The 13,611-nt window shown below is 36.4% G+C and overlaps 2 protein-coding genes across 2 annotated transcripts; both read left to right on the forward strand.

The window, feature by feature from the left end:
- Window positions 1-11,171: 11,171 nt before the first annotated feature.
- LOC110712335 lies at window positions 11,172-12,509 on the forward strand. Its single transcript, XM_021890784.1, has 2 exons — window positions 11,172-11,574; window positions 11,923-12,509. Exons 1-2 carry the CDS (start codon window positions 11,172-11,174, stop codon window positions 12,507-12,509), a joined length of 990 nt encoding a protein of 329 aa, XP_021746476.1.
- A 161-nt stretch (window positions 12,510-12,670) lies between these two features.
- LOC110712337 lies at window positions 12,671-13,228 on the forward strand. Its single transcript, XM_021890785.1, has one exon. It carries the CDS (start codon window positions 12,671-12,673, stop codon window positions 13,226-13,228), a length of 558 nt encoding a protein of 185 aa, XP_021746477.1.
- The last annotated feature ends 383 nt before the right edge of the window (window positions 13,229-13,611 follow it).

The raw sequence follows: 13,611 nt of genomic DNA on the forward strand, positions 1-13,611 counted from the left end.
TTCGAAACCCTAAACCCTAAAATTTTATTTTTGTGTTTTGGTTTTTGAATAATATCGATTGTTTTATGCTTCATGATTTTAATCTAGTTGATTTCATGTATAAATTGTGAATTTTGCATGATCAATGATTTAATTTAAAAGTTAAATTAAATTGGGGATTATTTTTCATGAAGAACCCTAGAATTTGAAATTAGATTGTGAATTTAATTTTAATTTGATGAATTAGCATAAAAGTTATGTTTTAATTTATCATGGATCACTTTAGTTTTATTTAACAAAAGTTGTTGATTAAAATTGAAAAAGAAAACAAAATTTTGATTGAAGTTTTCAGGTGGCAGCTGCGGCTAAGTGGCGCAGCCACGATGGCTGCCGCCGGTGGTGGTCCAAGAGGGAGGGAAAGGGTGGGACAACAGAGGTCTGAGAGCAAAAGAGCAGCAGCAACACCGTGCAAAGTGTTGCGCGGCACTGCTGCACCGCCGCTTTGGTAGCGTACACCGTTAGGTGTACGACCACCGTGGCTGGCTTAGTCTGGCCACACCACGGTGGCTGGTGAAAGGTTTTTTTTTTTTAAAAAAAAATTATTTTTATTTAAAAATATTTCAAGATAAATATGATTAATTTTAAGATAAAATAGAATTATTTTGAAAAAAAATCTTTTATTTGAATAAAATCAAATCTTTTAAAAGTTGTTAAATTTGATATTATCCATGTTTAAATTTGTTAACTTTGATGATTTTTTATAATTAAATTTGTTAATTTTGGATAAGATTTGTTAGGATATTTTTAGCATATTCCAAAAAGATAAAGATTGATTTAAATAATGTGATTGTCCCATAATTATTTTAGGATATAATTGATTTAAATTTTGTGATTGGCTAGTATTTAGGACGGAATTTCCTAATTTTATCAGGAGAATCTTTGAGGATAAATATGATTTATCTTTTTAGATTAAATTAAGATTTGATTCTATCTCATGCCTAATTTAAAATATATGATATTTTATTGATGGTCATGAATAATATATGATATTATCTAATTACAGTAATTTAAATATGAGATATTTAGGCACCGTGTTTCCTTAATTATGAACATTCGATGTTGTAGTTTAGGAAAGCATTATGAGTGATTTAATATGTGGCGATTTTATAATATATGATATTATGTTGTTATATAATGACTAGTATGGTCCAGTAGATTGCTAAATATGATATCTGCATCGTGATGTATTTTTGTAATCTTAGTACGGTCTACGAATCGATAAAGTATATTTGTAATTTTATTTATTTTGTTTAAATAGTAAATAGAATAGACTAGAATTACAGGTTGTAGTTAATCCAAGAAGCCCATGAAGTGAAGGCCCAAAGGAGCGAGGTGGATGAGATCCATGAAGGCTCAAGTAGGAGCATTTACTTTATTAGTTTTCTTAGGAATAGGGGCCATGATATGTCTTGTTTATGCATTCAGTATTTTATGCATGTTAGATTTTATTGATGTTTATGATAATGTGCTAGAGCTCACTAAATTAATCATAACATAATAAATCTAAGTCCTGGTAATATTGAGATTGCTTTTCCAATTAGATACCCAACAATCCTTAGATTGTGAGTGATGGGTCGGTTTCAGCAGAGTGTCACTTGTTATCTTGGATAATTTGGGGTAGATCACGTTCTACGCATTTAATTGGTTATGCTCAACAAGGTTACCTAAAGCGTTTAGAACCTTGAAGCAAAGGGTAATAATTAAGCATGAGATGGTTAATTATTCAACCAAGAGTTGCAGGAATCGCAATTAGTAAAGAGTTTACTCACCTTGAAAATGTAATGCTTGATGGTAGGGCCTCAGTTCGGTCAACTATTACACGAATAAAGGATCTTGGAATCACGTATTTCAATTGGGACACATATTATGAATAAATTGTTAAAGTAACCTATAAATTTAATTTAGGTACTTCAAAGATAATCATAATTGGATTTTGCATTTATTTATAAGTAATATTTGATAGGCTAAAGTCGTATCACCTAATCAAAAGTAATTCCTAAATCCTCTCACTATTGTAGATAGGAAGTAGGGTCGAATCCACAGGGAAACTGGTCTTTCTATTCCTAATTAATTAAAGCAATCTAAATTATTAAGTAACCAATATATTGTAATTGAAGGATAACTAAACTACTAAGAGTAAAAGTAGGGAAGAATAAAAATAGAGAAAATCAATGAATAAAAGACCAAGGGCATAGGTTCACCAATAAACAATATTTTAGGGTAAAACATAACAATCAATCATCAATGCATAAATTAATCAGATCATAAAGGGCTTTCGCTACGTATTACAATCACAGAATTAATTTACCGGTATTAAATCTTATCTCTCGAATCTCGACTTAACCATTTATAAATTAACCTGCCTATTGAAACTAGGCCTAAACATTAATTCTCATCTCTCGAATCTCGAATCAATATTGTCAAACTCATGCATAAAAGATCAGGCCTAATCTAGTCACAGAGCATTAAATCAATCAATACAAAATTAATCTAGCATTGATAATAAACAATCATAAATTATCCCTTCATATTATTTATGGATTCCCACAAACCCTAGAAAGAAAAATACTCAAATATAATTAAATCTAAACTAAACAAAGCAATTAAAGGAGACATGATTAAGATCAAAGCAAAGAAAATAAGTAATAAAGGAGAAAAAAGATAGTACCAAAAGAAAGAAATATAAAATTGCATAAAATAAAGAGTTTAGACATAAATAAGAGAGATAGTAATACTAAGAGTTTAATTAAGAGGAGAGAGAGAGAAAAGTTTGAGAGAGAAAGAGAGTAAGAAGAAGTTAGAGAGAGAGAGAAAAGAAAAGACTAAACTAAACTAAAAACTAAAAACTAATAATAAAACAAAACTCAACTAAGACTAAAACTCAAGAAAACTACCTATTGCCTAACTCCTACATAACTCCTTCTTTAAAATAAGATAGGAATAAGGAGTTTTACTCCTAATCAACTTCTATTCCCACTAGAAGTAAAGCCTGCGTCCAACATCCGCAATACGCAGGCTTTTTACATCCAAGCCCAATTAAAATATAACGGACCAAACACAGCAGTGTGCTATTTGATCAAGCCTAGTCAACTGGGCAACGTGTTGGGCTGCTTTGATCCTCGGATCTGTAGCTTGTGATTTTATATAAATTGGCCTAATTTCCTTCTTCTTAATATCCAAGTATTAGACTAATAAAATTAGTACTCCAAACAAACCGAGCCCTTAATCATCGAATTAAATCTCTTCATCTCGGTATTGGGAAGATAATAGTGGATAAAATTACGATCCGACTCAAATGTCTTTGTAGTGGCTAATAAACTCAAGAATTGTCATAAATCTGCAAATTCCCTCAAAATAATACCAACTTTACAAAAACACTAAAAAATGTATATTAGTAAAAAAAATAGCTCCGCAGAGCTCAAATAAGCACAAATATGACCAAGGGACGGGGAATAAAAATATGTGTAAAATAGACTCATCAATATTTCGTTCTAATTTTATTATTTATATAATCTCTTCGATTGAAAATAATGTTGGGAAACATTAGCGAAAGATCAAAAGATAATCCATACCTATATTCCAATTTTTCTAAGATGGTTCTAAAAGAAAGTTTTAGAAACCCATGTCACATGCCTAAGTTGGTTTTCTTCAAAATGTTTAAATAAAATTCCAACATCATCTTCATTTTAAAAATTGTTTCAAAGGTTATAATGAGATGGGAGGTACAAAACCTTCTAAAAGACAAGTATAGAAGTCTAATAAAATCTCTTATCTTCAATATGATTGAAAATAAAAAAGTGATTGGAAATCCTTATGATAAAAAGTTGATCAAATGACATTATTCTTCATTTATTTCATATAGAGTTAAATAGTAGATTAAAATCAAATATGAAAATGAATGAATAGACTTAGCAAAATCATGGAAAAAAGCTTAAAAGTTAAGAAAAGCATCATTTTGAACCTAAGAGAAATGTTCTAAGTGTCTCAAACAGAAAAGGTTTAAGAATATGTGAGGTTTGCATTAAGAAGTTATAAACAAAGAAATGCAAACAAGTTGCTACTTCTCAAACCGAGAACTACTTACATGCTAAAAGTTGTTATGAACATCAAATGTTTCCAATTAAATAGACCAATTCAAATTGGTTAGAAACAACCTCATACAGTTGGAAGGTTAAAGAATGAAAGTGTTCCAATTAAAGAAGTATATTATTGAAATTGATTTAGCAAATTACTACTTCTTGGATATATGATATCATGTTTAGTTCACTCTCATTGAGAATGTAGTTGAACTAAAAGAAGAAGTATGGCTAAAGGAGAAACAAATCTACAAGTTTAGAAGAAAATGTTGCTACTTCACAAGTAAAATCTACAAGTTTAGAAGAAAAAGTTGCAACTTTACAAGTAGAAGCTTATTTTCACCTTACCTAGTTGTGGCTTAGAATTAAGTAAATGTTAATTATTCTTGCCATTATCAAAATAACATTCAATGTTAGTAATGACTAACCATCGAAGATTCAAAAACATGGAGTAAATGTTATTCAATGCTTTATTGAGTCAATGTGTTTTGAATTGCTAAATAGGTTTAAAAACTCTATATGGTAGATATAGATATAAATTGTATCTAAATGTCAAATGATTCGGATGAAAATGAACATTGCATGCGGAAGATCCAAAGGGATGGACTTTCAATATCATTAGATTCTAAATCTATTGATATATGTGAACTTCATTCTAATTTGAAAATTTTGTTAAAGTCATCATTTAAAGAAATGATGATGCGGACTCGAGGTCGAAAACATATCGATGTAAGAGAACTAAAGGTTGAAAGGCTAGAGTCGGACAATGAAACTTTATTTGTGATATGATCACTAGTGCTTAGTTGAAGCATAAGTGTGAAAAGTTTTGAAAAGTTCAAAAAGTCCAGTATGAAGTTTAGAATCAACTCGACAAGATAGTGATTACATTACAAAATGATTGTAATCGTGAAAGTTTGAGTCAAGACATTTACTTGGCAATATATATTCATTTTATTGCGATATGATCGTGACAATGAGAATTCAAGCCAAGACCTTAACATCAAAGAGTTGTGAAATCTTTTACAACAAACTCCGAAATAAAACCTTATGAAGTGTTAATGAAAAGGAGTTATCAATCTATATGAAATATATTTTGATAATGGATGAAAATACCATATCTTTCAACTATTATTCAAGGGATATACTTTAAGCTATAAAACTAAAAAAACTACATATGTCAAATCAAAATGTAGCAAAGGCTTCATATGTGATATGGATAAGAAAAGTTCTTATAAAGTCTTTTTACAAAGCAAGGAATGAAAGTTGTATTAAATTGTTTGATACACATTCGATTCCTATACAGAGCATGAGGTACTACAACACAAGTCATACTTAGCACAAAATGTTTGTTGCTCAAGTAGATGCCCTTATGGAAAACATGTCATTTCAAAAAGGTTAAGTGGGAGTAGTGTAAATCTCAAAAGAGTTCGAGAAAAGTAACAAACAAACATGGTTCAAACCATGGTTGGTTTACCCTATGCTAAATATGCCTCTTCAAAAGGCAAGTGGGAGTATAAACTAATTCGAAAAGTTTGAGAGTCTTGAAAGAGTTTAAGAAAAGTTAATTCAAAAATCTTGAAGAAATTCGAGAAATAATTGAATAAAAGCAACAATATGAGCATGATTCACCTCATGTTATAAATGACAACACGTGGTCTCATTAAGTAAAATGGGATTAATAACCATGTGTTGAAGGTAGTACATTCCAAGTGCACACCCTCAATTGTCGTTTCTCATTGAAATCTAAACAAAGTTGTTGTATGTATTATAATTGTTGCATAAAATTGATGAGTGGAACTTATGCCACTCTTTCATCCTTTTTTCTCTAAGGATTCTCCCCTCATTTGCACTTGTTTGGCCCTTTTCTGAGCATTTTACCTTAGTTTTGTTTTCTCCTTTCCCTTCTCTTTTATCTTCCTTTTTCCTAGATTTTTGCCTACGCTTTATTTTGATTCCCATGCTTGTGTTTTGTAGGTATCATATGTCGAAAGAGGGAGGACTTCAAGGAGCTAAGTAAGATGTTCTGCGCGACTACTGCGCGGTAACTACGCGGGCGCAAATCCTTAGCTGTGCGGGCGTGCAGCCCTGTCAGAACCCGTGCAGCCAAGCTCAAGAAACAAAGCCAAACCAGAGAGTTTGCACGACATACTGCGCGGCAACTGCGCGGGCGCGTATCCTTGGCTGTGCGGGCGCGCATCTTTATCAGAACCTGCGCAGCCAAGCTCAAGAAACAGAGCCAAACCAGAGAGTTTCGCGACATCCTGTGCGAGTCTCCGTGCGGGCGCACGACTTGCTGCGCGGGCGCACGACTTGCTGCGCGGGCGCACAGCTTTGCAATGCGAGCGCGCATGCAAGGGCCTCGTTTTCTCGTACCCTCAAAGTTGCGGCCGTGCAATATTGTGAGAGGGCGCACATTGCTAAAGCGCGAGCGCGCAGAATTTGTGTGCTGGCGCGCACCGCTAGGTTTCTGATTTCTTTGCGCCTTGTTGCTTAAGTTTCTTTCTTTTGGGGAGCCACATATATATAGTCCGGACACTTTGGAGAGAGACTGACTTAGTTCTAAATTCAGAATTTTAGCTTAATCTAGAGAGAGAAAGTGGATTATTACTCAAGTTTCCTTTATTGTATTCAACTTTGATCATGTGTAATCTTCAATCAAGCAACACTTCAAGTTTTCATCTTTCATTAATCCTTTCTTTAGTAATCTCTAATACTTTCTTTTAGCTTTATTTATTTTCTTTATTGTTGCTTATTTTTTTTAGTCTTATTAGTTCATCTAGTTATTATTGATTTCATTATTCTTAATCATGTTTTGTTTTGAGTTTCTTGAGTTTATTTCTAGTTTTGATATTATGTTTAATCTCCCTTCTCTAGGCTAATTTCTTAGGTAGGGGAAGGGGGTGGAAAATATGTGTTGATATTGGATGGATGATGATGGTTGGATTGAACTCATGCCATAAATTGATGAAAGACATGATTTTTGATAGCTTGAGATTATTGTTGCACTTTATTTGATGTTTTCTAGTTTAAATGCATGAAAGTGATTTGAACTAGATTAAGATCATCTCTATTTTCATGATTGCATGAGAATGAAGTATTAAAGTGGAGTTTTATGGATTGTGCTTCTTTATTCTCTTGATTTGATTGTAACTAATAGGATGCATGAGAATGATCCTTATTAGCATAGACCCTTTTTCATTGATTTGCCTAGACTATTGAATGAGAATGAATTGTTTAGATAGAATCTTGTGTTCTTTGGCATGTATTTCATGATAATCATTATTATTCCCCTCTTTTTAATCATATTTGACACCCCCGTATCCCTAGCGTCATTCTCCCTTGATTTTAAACATCATCTTCTTTGCTTATTTGTAGTTTTAGTGCTCTTTACTAAAAAACCGACACAAACGATCCCCTTTTTACTCTTGCATTAGTGAATGTTGATGTTGAATTAGTGTGCTTCCCCAGTAGTTCGACCCTTTACTTTCCACTAACTAGTTTGGTGTAAGTTTAGATATTATAAATGATTAATTTGATTAGGGTAGTAGTTTAATTACTTATGTAACCCTCGATCAAATTTTGGCGTTGTTGCCGGGGAAGCGGCTTGTTTGGTGTCTACTTTTGCTTTTGTTAGAGTCATTGTACTTGATTTTCTTTTTGTTTTGTTTGTTTTATCATCCTTGTCATTGCTAATTGTTTGCTTAGCTTTGGTGAATGCTTAGGAGGTCTCAAGGATCACCCTCACATCAAATTGACCACAAGATTGACCGAACTTTGAGACAAGTCCGTAGGCTTTATTAAGAAGAAGGAAGAGGTTTTGGTGCTATAGTTATAGTGAGAGTGATTCTTACTCCTCAAGTTTGCAAAAAGGATCAACGGCGGGACAAGAAGATGTTGTTTTGTTTCGTGAGTTCAGAAATCCGGAGAATTATGAGCTTACGGGAGGAATTTTGCTACCCGTCACGGAAACCAACTTCTCAATCCATCCTCATTATACTAGAATGGTCCAATCGGAGCAATTTTTCGGAAGTGCAAGTGAGGACCCTATTGAACATTTGGACCTATTCCTTAAGTTGTGCGCAATGATGCAAACCAATGAAGTGAGCCAAGATTACATTCGTATGCACATCTTCCGGCAATCTCTCACCGGACGAGCAAAGAAATTGATAAAGCAAGTAAAGCCTAACTCTCTCACAACATGGAGGGAGGTGGTAAAGGCGTTCTTGAAGCAATTTATCTTCTAGGAGAAGACTGTCGAAATGAGAAGGAAAATTGCATCATTTGAGCAAGAAGCCAATGAAAGTCATGGTGAAGCTTAGGAGAAATTCAAAGATTTGGTGCAAGCGTGTCCTCACCATGAGTACAATCAAGGGTTGCTCATGCAGTTTTTCTACGACAGATTGGAGCCCATGTCAAGAGCCAACTTGGATGCGGGGGCGGGTGGTTTAATCAAAATCCCTCAAATCAAGTTGAAGCCACAATAGAAGAGGTAGAAAAGAACTACTCTTGGGGGGCCGAATAAGAAATGCTCCAAAGAAAGGTGTTATTTATGAATTGGAGAAAGTTGATAAATTGCAACATCAAATTGATCAACTAACAAAAGGAGTTAACTCTTTCTCTTGTCAAAATTGCGGAGGAACGAACCATGATACATCTTATTGTGGATGTTTGAGCCTCGAGCATGTAGCGTCATACAACACAAGGCCAGAAGGATTTAGAGGAAGCGGCGGTGGAGTAGCTTGGAGACAAACACCACACGGGTTTGCATCTCAACCTCAACAATGGAACCAACAAGCTTAACCTTTCTACAATTCCAACCCTCAATATCAAAATCCACATCCATCTCAACACCAAAACCCAAGAGGAAGTTACCCAAGGAACAACCAATACAACAATCAAACCCAAGCACCTCAAAGGAATCAAGAACAAGCAGTTCAAGCGGAGCTAACACAAACTCAACTCCTTCAAGCCATGCATGCACAAATGCAAACTTTTGGGCAACAAATGCAAGAAATAAGAGCTCACTACAAGACGGTTTATTCACAACTATCTCAATTGGCCTAGAGAACTCCTTTCTATTCACCATCTACTCTACCCGGACAACCACAACCTAACCTTTCTCATAACATTGAGGTCGGGAACTTCCTATGAAGGACAAAATGAGGGGGATAGTGAGGAAAAGAAGGGAGGAGAAGCGAGTGTGAATGAAAACAAGAGAAGTGAGAAAGAAAAAGTTGATGAGATAGAAGGAGTTTCGGAGGAGAAGAAGATTGAAAATGGGAAGACAACTTCAATTCCTAGTGAGGCTAGGAATCTTGATGGTCCGGTTCTTTTTCCCGGTTGGCTTGCGGAGAGGAAGTTGAATGACAAGTTTGAAAAATTCCTTAGTGTGATGAAGAATTTGCACATCAACCTCCCTTTCCTTGAAGTTGTGACAAAATGTCATCTTACTCCAAGTTCCTCAAAGATATTCTCACCAACAAGAGGAAGCTCACTGATGAGCTTATCACACTTCCACATGAAGTGAGTGCTCTTGTCCAACATAAGATTCCCAATAAAGAAAAAGACCCGGAAGCTTCACTTTGCCGGTGAAAATTGGGAACATGGAAGCTAGGGGCGCCTTAGCTGATCTTGGAGCAAGTGTTAGTTTAATCCCTCTATCCATTGCTAAAAAACTCAATATAGAGATGATCCCTACAAGGAAGACAATTCAATTGGCCGTTTGGTCGGTGAAATTACCTTGTGGAGAGCTTGAGGATGTTCTAACTCAAGTGGGACACATCTACGTGCCTTATGACTTTGTAGTGATGGACAAGGAGGAAGATGTTAACACTCCTTTAATTTTGGGACGTGAAGCTCTTAAAACTTTGGGGGCGGTCATCAATTGCAAGAACGACACCATCACGTGTGAGGTGGCCGATGAGAAGATTGTCATTGAGTTTTCTAAGTTGCTCAAGACCCCCATGGTTGAAAAATTCTATAGAGTTGGTGTTGTGAATGAGGAGCTAGATCGCTTGGGGAGGGTCATGATGAGGCCTTAATATCCAATGATAGAAGCTCTAACATGCAAAGAAGAGTTCCACTATCAAGAGGCAAAAGTGTTTGTCATTGCAATGGAGGAATCCTCAAAGGAGAAGGTTGAACAACAAGTTTAGATCGAGCTTGAGTCTAAGGAGGAGAAACTGAAGGAGAGTTCTAAGCCTCCTCCCAAGGTAGAACTCAAGCCCCTTACCCCTTCTTTGAAATATGCTTATCTTGATAAAGAGGGAAAATACCCTATTATTGTCAATGCTACCCTAGATTGTCTTAATTTGGAAAAAATACTTGATGTTTTGAGGATGTGATATGGTATAGCATTGATGATATCAAGGGTATTAGCCCTTCTTTATGTATGCATCGTATTCATCTTGAAGATGATCATTCCACCTCCATTGAACCTCAAAGGAGGTTGAACCCCAACCTCCAAGGGGTTGTCAAGAAAGAAATTTTGAAACTACGTGAGGCGGGCATCATCTATGCTATCTCCGATAGCAAGTGGGTTAGCCCGATTCATGTGGTTCCAAAAAAGGGTGGGATGACCATAATCAAGGGTGAAGGAGGAGAGGAAATCTCCACCCGAACGGTGACCGGGTGGAGAATGTGTATTTATTATAGGAGGTTGAACAAAAATACCAAGAAAGATAATTTCCCTCTCCCATTCATGGACCAAATGCTTGAGAGGCTCTCTCACCATGCTTTCTTTTGTTTCTTAGATGGGTATTCCGGAATCTTCTAAATCCCTATCCATCTAAGGGATCAAGAGAAAACTAATTTCACATGTCCATATGGGACATTTGCATACTGAAGAATGCCATTCGGTTTATGCAATGCTCTTTCTACCTTTCAAAGATGCATGACCTCCATTTTCTCCGAAATTCTTGAAAAAGAAATTGAAGTTTTCATGGATGATTTTAGTGTTGGTGGCTCGTCTTTTGACACTTGTCTTTTTCACCTTGAAAAAGTTTTGAAAAGGTGTCAAGAGACGAGTTTGGTTTTGAATGGGAAAAATGCCATTTCATGGTCGAGGAGGGCATTGTCCTCGGCCATAAAGTTTCAAAACATGGCATTGAAGTTGATCCGGCCAAAGTTTTGGTGATTGCGAAATCGCCCTCTCCTACTTCTATCACGGGAGTACGGGCTTTTCTTGGGCATGGCGGTTTCTACCGGAGATTTATCAAAGATTTTTCGTCAATCGTCAAACCTTTGACAGAATTACTCATAAAGGATGTTGCTTTTAACTTCAATGAGGCTTTCCTTGAACCATTTCGTAAGCTCAAGGAAGCTCTCATATCCTCTCCCGTTGTTCAAGCTCCGGATTGGAGCTTGCCTTTTGAGCTAATGTGCGATGCGAGTGATTTTGCAGTGGGTGTCGTGCTAGGACAAAAGAAAGAAGGAAAATCATGTGTCATCTACTATGCAAGTAGGAATTTTGATGAAGCTCAAAAGAACTATACAAAATAGAGAAGGAAATGCTAGCGGTTGTGTTTGCCTTTGATAAGTTTAGGTCCTATATTATTTGTTCTAAGGTGATTATGTACACGGATCATATTGCGATGCGATATCTCATGAATAAGAAGGAAGAAAAGCCTCGACTAATCCGTTGGGTTCTCTCTCTTCAAGATTTTCACATGGAAATGAGGGACAAAAAGGGAGCGGAGAACTACGTTGCGGATCATTTTTCTTGGCTACCTTTTGAGAACAAAAGTGATGTACTAATCAATGATGAGATAGGATTTGAAGCTCTCATTGATCTAGATTCAACATGCAGTCATTCCCCCAGAGTTTTCTTCTCAAAATGGATGTACCAATTATCTTGCTTGTGGAGTCATTCCCCCGGAGTTTTCTTCTCAACAAAAGAAGAGGTTTTTCAAGGAAGTGAGGAGGTACTTCTGGAATGACCCATACTTGTACAAACAATGTGGAGATGACCTTTTTCAAAAATGTGTTCCAGATCATGAAATCAAAGGAGTTCTTGAGCATTTCCATTCACTACCATGTGGAGGACATGGGGGTGTTGATAAGACGGTGGCAAAAATTTCTCAATCTCTATTGTGGTGGCCAACGATGCATAAGGATGCCCATAAGTTCGTTTCACAATGTGATAGGTGTCAAAGAAGTGGTGGCATAACCAAAAGGGATGAAATGCCTCAACAAAGTGTCTTGGAAGTTGAGCCCTTTGATGTTTGGGGAGTGGACTTTATGGGGCCTTTCGTTTCTTCTTGTGGAAATCTATATATCTTGGTAGCAGTTGATTATGTGACAAAATGGATTGAAGCCATACCCTCTCCTAACAATGATCACAAGGTTGTGCTTAAGCTTCTAAAGAAGATCATTTTTCTAGGTTTGGGATTCTAAGGGTGGTAATTAAATATGGAGGCTCCCATTTTGCCAAAAAGCAATTTGAAGCTCTTCTCAAGAGATATGGCGTTCATCACAAGGTTAGATTAACTTACCACCCTCAAACTCAAGGACAAGTGGAGGTCTCGAATCGTGAAATCAAGAATCTACTTGAAAGGATGGTGAACAAATCAAGGAAAAATTGGTCTCTCAAGCTCAATGACACACTATGGGCTCTTAAGACGGCGTACAAGACTCCAATTGGCACGATCCCCTATAGGTTGGTCTACGGAAAGGCTTGTCACTTGCCGGTTGAGTTAGAATACAAGGCTTGGTGGACCATCAAGGAACTCAATATGGATTTATCATTGGCCGGCGAGAAGAAATTGCTTAAGCTCTATAAACTTGAAGAGCTTAAAGATGATGCTTATGAGAGCTCAAGATTGTATAAGGAGAAGACCAAAAAGTGGCATGACCAACATATACGGTTTAAGGTTGGATATAAGGTTTCGCTTTTCAACTCAAGGCTTCGTTTGTTTCCAGGTAAAGTCAAGTCCAAGTGGTCGTGTCCTTTTGTGATATTGAAGACTACTCCTTATGGTTCTTTTGAGTTAGATGCGGATGGTAATAAGTTTATGGTCAATGGTCATCGTTTGAAGCATTACTTTTGCAAGGAAGAAGTTGGTCTCATTGAATGTCTAATGCTTGATCCTTTGGATCCTAAGACTCCCCCTTGATGAACTTTTCTCATGGTCAAGCTAGTGACCACATAAAGAAGCGCTTCTCGGGAGGCAACCCGAGTTTCTAACCCTTTTCTACTCTTCTTTTTTCTTCTTATACCGATTTCAAGCTTCTTATTTCCATTTGAATTTCATTTTTACCTTTTTGGTTGATAGGGGTTTGGATGATGAGGGGTAAAGACATTTTCCATGTAGAAGATGAGAGAAGAAAGAATTTCAAGGCAGCACTGCGCGCTCTTTGTGCGCCTTGTGTGCAGGCGTGTAAAGGAATTGTGCGCGAGCGCGCAGCCCTGTCAGAACCCGCGCACAATTGGTCGAAATTGAAGATTTGAGGCAAAAACTTTGAGCGACCCTGTGCGCGACCCGTGTGCGGGTGCGCG

Source organism: Chenopodium quinoa, unplaced genomic scaffold (assembly GCF_001683475.1).
Source record: "Chenopodium quinoa cultivar QQ74 unplaced genomic scaffold, ASM168347v1, whole genome shotgun sequence".
Taxonomy (NCBI): domain Eukaryota; kingdom Viridiplantae; phylum Streptophyta; class Magnoliopsida; order Caryophyllales; family Amaranthaceae; genus Chenopodium; species Chenopodium quinoa.